The 10,762-nt window shown below is 38.0% G+C and overlaps 1 protein-coding gene across 7 annotated transcripts in view; it reads left to right on the forward strand.

Moving 5' to 3' along the window:
- ZMAT1 (zinc finger matrin-type 1) overlaps positions 1-10,404 on the forward strand; it is a 58,217-nt gene extending 47,813 nt beyond the window's left edge. For all 7 annotated transcript variants that reach the window (XM_019634402.1, XM_019634404.1, XM_019634403.1 and 4 more), the window contains 2 exons: positions 7,735-7,834; positions 9,052-10,404. In XM_019634402.1, the coding sequence (XP_019489947.1) occupies positions 7,735-7,834; positions 9,052-10,375 (1,424 nt within the window). In that variant the 3' untranslated portion in view covers positions 10,376-10,404. The remainder of the gene's footprint in view (positions 1-7,734; positions 7,835-9,051) is intronic.
- Positions 10,405-10,762: the final 358 nt, after the last annotated feature.

Genomic DNA, 10,762 nt, shown 5'->3' on the forward strand with positions numbered 1-10,762 from the left:
CAGCGGCTGCTCAGCTCGGGCTGGACTCGAACCGCTGTTGCTCAGAGCTCAAACTCTTGAGCGAGCTCTTAACCAACTGAGCCACTCGGCCGGCCGCATTGTTCTAGAATATTGCCACAAGCTCCTAACTACTCTCCCTGGTCATCAGTTTTTTCTCTCCAAATCTGCCCACAATTTAACCATTAGAATGTTTCACCTAAAGTGCACATCTTTCTATGTCATTGCTGTTTAAAGATTATGATTTGTTTTTCTGTTTTCTAAGTATAAAATCTAAGCTTCATAGCTCTTTATAATCTTGCCCCTGCCTGCCTTCTCCAGGCTTATCCCCTGCTACCTCCTGCCATGATCTGTGTGGGTCAGAACCTACAAGCTCTTTATGGTTTCCAGAAACCATTACCTTAGTTCTTGTCCCTGTGCCCTTGTTCACGTTGCCATGATGCCTGCAACATCTCCATGTCCCTCTTCTCTTGGCTAACTTGTACTCATTCTTTAACATCCTTCCTCCTTGGAAGCCTTTTCACTTCCATTAAAGCTTATCTTTTGTGCTTTCTTAACCTGCATATCTAATTATCTCTCCATTCTAATGGGAGACAAAGAGTTCTCCATGTGTCTTTGTCTCCCATTAGAATGTAAGGTCTTTGAGGGAATGGACTTCATCTAACTCATCTCTATTTCCAGTGTTAGAGATAGAAACTGGCACAGAGTATGCCAACCTTAATAGAGATTATTCTAATATATGAACCAGTGAACTGTTAATCTTTATATATCGAGTGCTAACCCTGTGTACTATTTCAGTTTCCTACTTAATGTGATTGAACATATCCCCCAAAGTTACACAGAGATCTGTGTTTTTATCTAGGATCTTTAAAGAATGTTGATTTAGGCAAGTGTACAAGTCAAAGTCTTAGGGCTTCTGAAAGTAGATGTTTGGAGAAATGACAAACTTCCACATGTTGAGAGGGTTTTTTTTTTCTTGTTGTTGGGCTGAGGGTATCTGACATTAGTGGTATTAGGTAAAGTTGGAACTGAGCCAGCTATGAGAAGTGTGTGCACACTGAAGGGAGGGTCATTTTAGCACTCTGAAGTTTCACGGTTATTAGAATAAAAGAAGAATTTGGGTGTAATTTTCATCTGGTCAGGGAGGGGCCACTGATTATCAGCATAAATCAATCCAGTCATTGAAGACATTTTACATTAACCTCTGAAGCTACAACTCAAAGAACAGATTTTCAATCTTGTCTTGAGTATTCCACTTTGAGAATAGTAAATGTTTGAGGATTAAGAATAGCTGAATAATTTAAATTAGGTAATGAGAATCTCTAAGAACGGTTAACAACAGAAGCCAATAGTATAAGTAAACAAGTGGTAAAACAAAAACAATTTCACATATACTACCTAAACTATTTTGCTCTTTACCCATTTTCTCCCTTCTGTCTCTGCCTTCTTTTCCATCTGCTATTGTTGATATATGTTTCTACTGTATTTAATCTCTTTCTCTCTTTCTTCATTATTCTCACTGCTTTCTCCATGTCTCTCATCCAGCCCAGATCTTTTTTAGCACAAGAATGGCTACCATAACGATATGGAACTAAAGTATGTATGTATTATTTATTTATTTATTGTATTTGTTTTGTTTATCTTACTAATTTCTAGCCCCATTATTGCACTTAGATGTTTCATCTTCACCTGTAACTCAACATATCTAAAATTGAATTACTAATCGTTTCTAAAACCAACTTGAATTTCCCTTTTTCTTTGTCAGTAGTACCACTATTTGTCACCTACACTTGAATCTTTGAGGGCATCTTTGACTACTTAATTTCTTATATCCTATCCATCAACAAGTCTTACCAAGTCTTCTTAGAACTATTTCTCTGTCCGTGTACACTTCCATTACATTTCCACTACCACCATCTTACACTTTAATGCTGCAACAACCTTCTGAAAGGCTTTACTTATACCTCATTGTTATTTTCTCATTCCCTAGTAGCAAGATTTCAATCCTAGATCATTTGCACAGTCCATGTTTTCTACTTTTATGTTCATGATACCGAGTGATGCTATGGAAAAGTATAGAAGGCCAGAGATTGGGTACCTCTGCAGAGCCTTGGTATCCAACCTGTATGGACTTTTAGTCCTACTTAATTATTTTCCTTTGCGTTCACGTTCTTCTTGGCAATGATTTTTAAATCTACACCACTATCCAAGACTCCCTTCCACTGTTCTACTCTCTCCCTCTTCACACCCATTAGGCAAGCTTCTTCCTTACTTTATCAAGAAAAACTAGACCATCAAATGTGAATTACCAAGTATCTTGCCTTAACCAACTCATCCCTTAACCCTTTAACTGCTTCACTTTACCCTTCCCTTTGTAGCCAATTTTTGTTGTTGTTGTTGTTTTCCAAATACGTATACTCTTACTGTCTTCACTATTACTCCTCAACTCGCTGTCATTTGTTGACACCCCCCTCCAGCCTTCCACACCACAGTTCCACCACTCCACTGAAACTATTCCTCCCAAGGTCATAGTGACCTCTCAATTTCTAAATCCAATAGACAGCTTTACTCCATTCACTAGTCATTCCTCTTTAAAAATCTCTACTTCCTTAGCTCCTTGACATCACTCTCCTTTTCATTCTTATAAATCTGTCCTTGGTGACCTTTTCAGGGCCCCCTCCTCTACCATCTTAGTTTAAAGAGTGGCATGTGGCAGGGTTTTATCATTGTGTTGTATTCCTATGCCCACCCATACATTGTCCTCAGAAGATCTCATTTACTCTGGTTGTTTTAACTACCCTCTTGCTCTGACTTATCCAAAATCACTCTGAACTATCTTCTGTCTTTCAAACTCCTATATCTGACTGCTTGTTGGACACCTTTATGTGGAAATATCACAGATACTTCAGACTCTGTGTGTCCCAACTCAAACTCACCATTGCTTATTCTTCCACCACCTAATAACACTTCCTTCTGAAGTTGCAATTTCAGTTAACAGGATTATCACCCACTCGGTTGCCAAACCAAGATCCTGAGAGTTATTTTAGACTCCTCTGTATTCCTCCTTTTCCCTCATCTCCCACATTCAATTAGTCACTAAGTTTTGCCAGTTTTAATGCTAAATACTTCACTAATCTCCCTGTTCCTCTCTACACGTACTGTGACCTTTCTAGCCCATGCCCTCCTTGTCTCTTGCCTGGTCTACTATATTTACACTGCTGTGGTCCCCTTACTTCCAGGCTTGCTCCCCTCAAATTGCTCCTCCATTTTGCAGCTAGAAGGGAGATTTCTCTAAAAAAACACAGTGCTGACCATGTCACTTACCACTTGAACCACTTCAGGGTTCCCAAAACACAGAATAAAAAGTCCAGGCTCCTTAGTGTAACATATAAGTCTCTCTTTGATCTGACACCCTTTTGCTCTCCCCCCTTATATTTTATTCTACAACAATTCCAAATTTTAAGAAGTTCTTTTAAACACGTCTTTACTTTTTTATACTATTTCCTCTGCCTGCTATACTCTTACCAACTCTTTTCATCAAGTTAACTATTTTTCATCCTTCCAAGTGTAACTTGGAACCACTAATTTAGAGGAAACTGGGACTCCTGCTTATCTTGCACCATCTCTTCCAGTATTCCTCTGTAGACCCCCAATTGTGCTCAATGCCACTGCTTCTTGGAGCTTCTGTACCCCATAAGCATACCTCTTTTACCTTCTACCAAATGAGATTTAAATCTTCTGTTCATGTATCTGTTTCTGACTTGGATTTGTGAGCAGCCGGTCCATTTTACTCATCTTGTACCCTTAGCGTCTAGCATGATGCTTGGTGCCACATAGGTGCTTAGTCAGTGTTTGTGGAACAAATTATTCTAATGTAACACATCATGCTCATTTTGGTCTCTGCCATCCCTGATACTATTTTCACCTGGAATGCCCTTACCTGCTTTCCTTACTATTCAAATCCTTCTTGTCCTCCAAGATCCATCACAACAACTTCTATCACTACTCTAGCTCTTGGTATTCTCCCTTCTGATTTCTCATAGGCTTTACTATTTATGGACAATTGCATTAATTATAGGCCCTTAATTGTATTAGGCTCAACGAGATTGTATTTTATTCTCTAATATCCTTCTCAGTGCTTTATATGGTAATGAGTATATAGTTTTTCTCAATTAATATTTTCTAATTGTTTATTGAGAGGCAGTGTCATGTAGAGGGATAAACAGAGATTCAGAGACATGTTTGAAGTCACTTGACCAGTTGCACCTCAGATTCCTCAGGTATAAAATGAAGATAAGGCTATTTCACAGGATATAAAAAGGATGAAATGAAGCAGTATATACTATACCATAACAGAATAAGTCCTCAACAAATGTCAGGGTGTGTTTTTAAATATTTTGTTCTCCTGTCATAATGTAAAAACAGGTAAATTGGACATTTAAAAATTTTTATTCATAAGATAAATCCCACATTAAGTTGCATTTTTGCTTATATGTAGCTCTCAATTGATTTCTCCCCATTTAAGATATTAGACTTATGGTTCTCATCCTTGAATACATATTAGAATCATGCAGGGAGCTTTCAGAAATCCCAGTGCTCAGGCCATCCCTCAAATCAATTAAATTAGAATCTCTGGGACCTACACATTCGTGTTTTGTTTTCTATTTTTTAACTCCCCAAGTTATTACAATATAGAGCCAAGACTGAGAACCACAATGTTAAAGACAAGCACTATGAAGACATGCACTTCCCTAATCTGTGCTTTGAAAACAAATACCTTAGTGAAGGGAGTTATGAGATAGGGCTGTGATTTGGAGAAATGTAGGCCACACAAGTGTTAGGTTATGGAAGATTCTGACAAGTACAGGATGCAAAGAAGCTTGAATTTCTGGGTGAAGTCAGAAACAAGGAATCCTAGCAGGGCTGAGGGCAGCACAGCTGGACAGGGCCAAGGAGCAGATTCTGATAAGAAGATGGAGCATGTAAGAAACATAGTGGAGGCAGGTTTCAGGAGGATTATACCAGGAATTTTGATCTTGGGGCCAATTTATATCTTCACAGGAAGGGTTTACACCATTTTTGTATATTATTGTCTGAGATGTTGATATCCTAGAAGAGGATAAAGAATATCAGTGTGTGAAAAAGACAAGGGCTTAGGTAACAGTAACTAGACCACAGTTCCAGAACTGCCTCTGGGTCACCCATATGTGACTTGCTCCTCTAAAGCCCTATGTAATTTATATGTTATAATCTTCTGATGGAATTTGTGAAGAAATGGAGGAAGTGAGGAGAACATTATATACAATGTACTTCATAAGCACTACACATATACGTAAAACCTTTCAAATATAATCTGAGTTTATAATCATAATGAAGATCATTAGCTTGATAATCTAGGGCAGTGGTGCTCACAATGGCTGCACAGAAAAACATCTAGAACGCTTTCAAAAAGAAAGCCTGGTTCCACCCCTAGAGATTCTGATTTAATTTGTCTGATGTGGAGCTGAAACATGAATAATTTTAAAGTTCTCCACATGGTTCTAATGTGTAACCACTACTGGGAACCACTAATTTAGATGAAACTGAGACTCCTGCTTATCTTGAATTAACTTGGGTGCCCTCAAAATGTATGATGTTGGCCAAGCAAATCTGAGCTTTAATTTCCACACCTGTTACATCAGGATAGTTACAATTTCCAGAAAAGTATTGTTGCAAGGATGCACAGTTCCAATTTAATCTTCAGCTTTGCAAGACCTCCAGAATGTTCAAAGTTGATCAGCCTCATCAGGGACTCACCAAACCACATACAAATGTGAAAGTTGCTGATAAATAACCAAGGAAGTGGGAAGGTATTCAGTTACTATGTTTCTCACACATTCTCTGATAATCATTACTGGGGGTATTGTTAAAATACAAATTCCCTGCCCCAGGGACAGTGAATCATATTCTCCAGGGAAAGGGCCTGGAGATGCGTATTTTTAACTAATAGCCCAGGTGATTCTTATCAGAGAAGTCTGGGAAACATTGTAGTTTAAGTTAATACATTGTCATTCTGGTGTTGATTTAAGATGGGAGGAGACAGATACCAGGGGTGCCAAAAAAATGTATACACATGACTTGTATTCATCTTTTGTTATTGGTATATATTGAGTATTACAATTTTAATACTGTTGTTTCCTTTTTTAAAATGTGTGTACATTTTCTCTCTCTCTCTCTCTCTCTCTCTCTCTCTCTCTCTCTCTCTCCCTCTCCCTCTTCAGATATATATATATATATATATATATATATATATATATATACACACACACACACACCTCCAGTTCCCAGGGTTTAAAAAAAATTATCATCTAGGGCAGCAGTTCTCAACCTGTGAGTCGCAACCCCAACCCTTTCACAGGGGTCGCCAAAGACCATCGGAAAACAAAAAGATATTTACATTACGATTCATAACAGTAGCAAAATTACAGTTATAGAGTAGCAACAAAAATAATTTTATGGTTGGGCGTCACAACAACATGAAGAACTGTATTAAGGGGTCGCAGCATTAGGAAGGTTAAGAACCGCTGATCTAGGGTATCCTCTTATCGGTATCAAAGAACATGGGGAACCAAATTCTAATCAGAAAGTGACTTAGTGAGCACAAAACCAAAGCACAGGGAGAGAGGATAGTTTTGAGTAATCATTCATTTAGCCTTTGGCATAAACTGCTGAGCTCTCTTGGGCCCACCATAGAGTATTTGTGAAGAGTGAGCAGAGTTCTCGTTCTTCAATGTCAGCATCTTGATTTCCCCTTGACAGTAGTCTCCCATTTATATGAATAATCTTTGCTTTTGACAAGGTGAATATACTTGGTAATGATTGTTTTAGCATTCTTTAAATGATTAAGTCGCTGTTTGATTTCAAAGATAACCTTGCTTGACCCTAAAGTCTCTCCAGCCACCAATATGTTGCCTCTTTTTCAGGGTAGGATTGTTTTCATATTTGGCTTATGAAATTTATTAATTTGCTTCTTCTGACCAAAGAGAAAGTGGAAGGATGATGAGATTTAGAAAATAAAAATTAACTTATTCCCTGCTTCCAATTCTACCTAAGAAGCAGAATAGAGAGCTAGCTAGTATACCTATTCTATAGTTCTTGACTCTTTTGAAATGGTAACTAGCAGTTTGTTGAAGAATTTGGCTTTCAGCTTTTGTCCTGAGGGTGGGTCTCACCAAACCTCTCTCCTTCCTAAAATCTGTCTGCGGAAATTACTTTTGGTAAACTAATGTGCTATAGTGATTTTAGGTAAGAAAGTAAAAATGTGCTTTTATTTGTCTTTAATTTTTAGGGATGTTTCAGGCTTTGGTTGGGTGTAAAGAGAATTAGGGGCAAAGAAGAGGGTTGTTGAGGGGTTACGAGGCAAAGGGTGGCTGGGGATGCTAAATTTGAAGTGCCTGCTGCACTTCCATGTAGCAACAATAAGTAGGAAGATAGCAGTTTCATAGGAGAGAGGCCAAGGGTAGAGAAACAGTGTCAGTGTAGTATCAAGAATTCTGGGCTTTAAATTAAGAAACATGGGCTTTCAGAGGCTATCTCTATTACTAGCTGACTGTATGACTTTGACAAAGCCATTTGACCTCTCTGTGCCTTATCTTTAAATTGGGGAAGTTCAAGTAGATTACCTCTAGTAAATTCTTGTCCAGCTACATGATTCTAAGTGTATCCATATTGATCTTAACTCAAACTCTGTTTTTTCAGCATTTAGTATGAGAACCTACATTTGTCGTATTTGCAATGTCACCTTTCCATCTTTAGAAATGTTCCAGTCCCACATGCAAGGAAGTGAACACCAATTTAAGTAAGTATTTTTTGCCAAAATGCTCCTGTGACACCAAAGACCAGGGCTTCTGTCAAGTACCTTTGCATGTATTTTACAAACTTTCTAGGCATCCATTTCCCTAAGTTAATCCTGGGTATGGCTGGTGGATTTGTAACATATTGCACTCTAGTAGCATCCCCTGGGGAGTTCTCTAACCATGATAGTGTACTGGCAGAGCTGGCTAATTGGCACCCTCATTACCAGACAGCATTGTCCTTCTTTGGAGAGTTGCTAAAGGATCATTGTCTGGCTAACCATACAAATTCAAATAATCAAGGTAGGTTGGCTTACTTCCAGGTATTCAGTGATCTTGTCATCATCCTTCCAGTTAAGTATCATGGTTAACAACAAAGGCCTTGCAGTTAGACAGATCTGGATCGGAATACCAGATCTATCTTTCTACCAACTATGTAACTTTGGACAGCTCGGATGCACAGTGGTTGTAATAAAATATAAAAATATGTGTAAGGTGCCTGGCCTGGAACATAATAGGATATCAATAAAAGTTTATTCCATTGTATTCTATTATTTTAAGGAGGAGAGGATTGAGTGGACAATTGGGGGCTGAATATGTCAGGTTAACAGGACAGAGGAGAACTTAACTATTGTATATTTGGTTTGTTGCTTTTAAAATCAAAGCATAGTATTTCTCTTCCATTATCTTATTCTACTAGAAAAGATTTATATTTTGAGTCTAAATACTTAGGAGCTAAATTGTCTGATTCACCAAATTAACCTTCATTTAGACTTTAAAAATTAGACAAAAACTCAGTGTTCCAGAATAAATAGCCATCTATTCAAGGAACTGACTAATCAAAACTTTAAAACAATGTGACCATCTTCGGGACATTGAATATTATCAGTCCTTTCCCACACATCCCAACATTCCTTACATTTTAAGTGCTACAACAGTATCAGATATATCTGCTTCTCTGTACCCATCTTCCCTTTCATCCCAGGCCTGAAAATGTTTTTACATGTAAAAAATTGTGAGATACCCAGGAGAAATCTGTCTATTACTGCTGCTTCTTTTTGGTATAAAGAGTCATGATTTATAGCTTTTATATTGAGGTAGGTTTTTAAAGTTTGTTTGGGGTTTGTTGGGGTTTTTTTTCAGACTGATCTTTTTGAAAGCAAAGAAAATATTCAGAATAAAATAATGTAGTAACAAGACTTTTCTACTGTCCTCTTTGCAGAGAATCCACTATTATCAATCTAGTGAAGAATTCAAAGAAGATACAAGACTGTTACCAAGAGGAATGTGCAGATTACATCAAAGTGCAAAAAGTCAGAGAACCAGAGCCTCAGACTTGTTTCAGAAAGATGGAAGAGAGTTCTTTGGAAACCCATGGGTACAGAGAAGTGGTTGACTCCAGATCCAGACATAGAATGTTTGAACAAAGACTCTCATGTGAGACTTTTCAGACATACCCAGAATCATACAATATTTCACAAACAGTGGAAAACCATTTACCTCATTGCTTACCAGCTTATTCAAAGAAGACATATGACTCTTTCCAAGATGAACTGGAAGATTACATCAAAGTGCAGAAAGCCAGAGGACTAGATCCAAAGACTTGTTTCAGAAAGATAAGAGAGAACACTATGGAAACTCATGGGTACAGAGAAGTTGATTCTGGACCCAGACAAAGAATGTATGAGCAACGATTTTCAGTTGACACTTCCGGAACCTACCAACGACCATACAATATTTCACCAGTGGAAAGACAGTTACATCAGTGGTTACCAGCTTATTCAAAGAAGACATATGATTCTTTCCAAGATGAACTTGACGATTACATCAAAGTGCAGAAAGCCAGAGGACTAGATCCAAAGACTTGTTTCAGAAAGATAAGCAATAGCTCTGTGGAAATCCATAAGTACAGAGAAATGGTTGATTACAGACACAGAAATAGAATCTTTGAGCAAGGACTCTGGTTTGAGACTTCCCAGACCTACCCAGAATCATACAATATTTCACAAGCAGCAGAAAACCAGTTACCTCATTGCTTACCAGCTCATGACAGCAGACAGAAACTAGACTCTATGACATACTATCAACCCAACAGAGACTATTTCCCAGAAAAACCAGTACCCCTGAGCCTTAGCCAGCAAGAAAATAACTCTGGCTTATACAGTACAGAATGTGAAGTTTACAAGCACCTCTCATCAGAAAACAATACCAGTGACCCTCAAGCAGGTAATAAACGGAGACATCAAAAGAGAAGAAGGCACATGGAGGACAGCGAAGAAAGGCCAGAGAAAGAGCAGTCCAAGCATAAAAGGAAAAAAAGTTACGGGGATATGGATCTAGACAAGGACAAGAACATCAGACAAAGGAAAAGTGAAGGAGATAAAGTCAGTGTTACTTCAGGAAAGCTTAAGCACCGAAGAAAGAAAAAAAGCCACAATGTAACCTCTACGAGAGGAGAACGTAAGCACAGGAAGGAGAAAAAGAAATCTGTTGAGGAAAAGACAGAAGAGGAAATGCTTTGGGATGAGTCTATTCTTGGATTTTGAACTTGAACATGTATTTACCTGAAGATGAAGACATCTTGTAAGAGTATGGGATTTGACAAAAACAAACAAACAAAGAAACAAACAATTCAGTAAAGAAAAAGAGAGGTGGATACAGTCACTGTCAGTTCAGGAAAGCTTAGTTTGATTTTGTGTGTGTCTGTGTAACAATTGAGACTGAATTAAAAGAAAAAACAAACAAGCCTAAACTTAGCCTCTGAGAAAGAAGAACCTAAGAACACAAGAAGAAGATAAGAGAAAAGGAAACCTGTTGAAGAAAAGACAGAAGAGTCAGTCTTTTGGGATGAGTCTACTTTTGGATTTTGAACTTTTTTGTTTTGTTCTCTTAAGGTTGAATTGAAGAAATAAATTGAAGAGTTTGGTTACATG

Source organism: Hipposideros armiger, unplaced genomic scaffold (assembly GCF_001890085.2).
Source record: "Hipposideros armiger isolate ML-2016 unplaced genomic scaffold, ASM189008v1 scaffold_1637, whole genome shotgun sequence".
Lineage (NCBI taxonomy): Eukaryota > Metazoa > Chordata > Mammalia > Chiroptera > Hipposideridae > Hipposideros > Hipposideros armiger.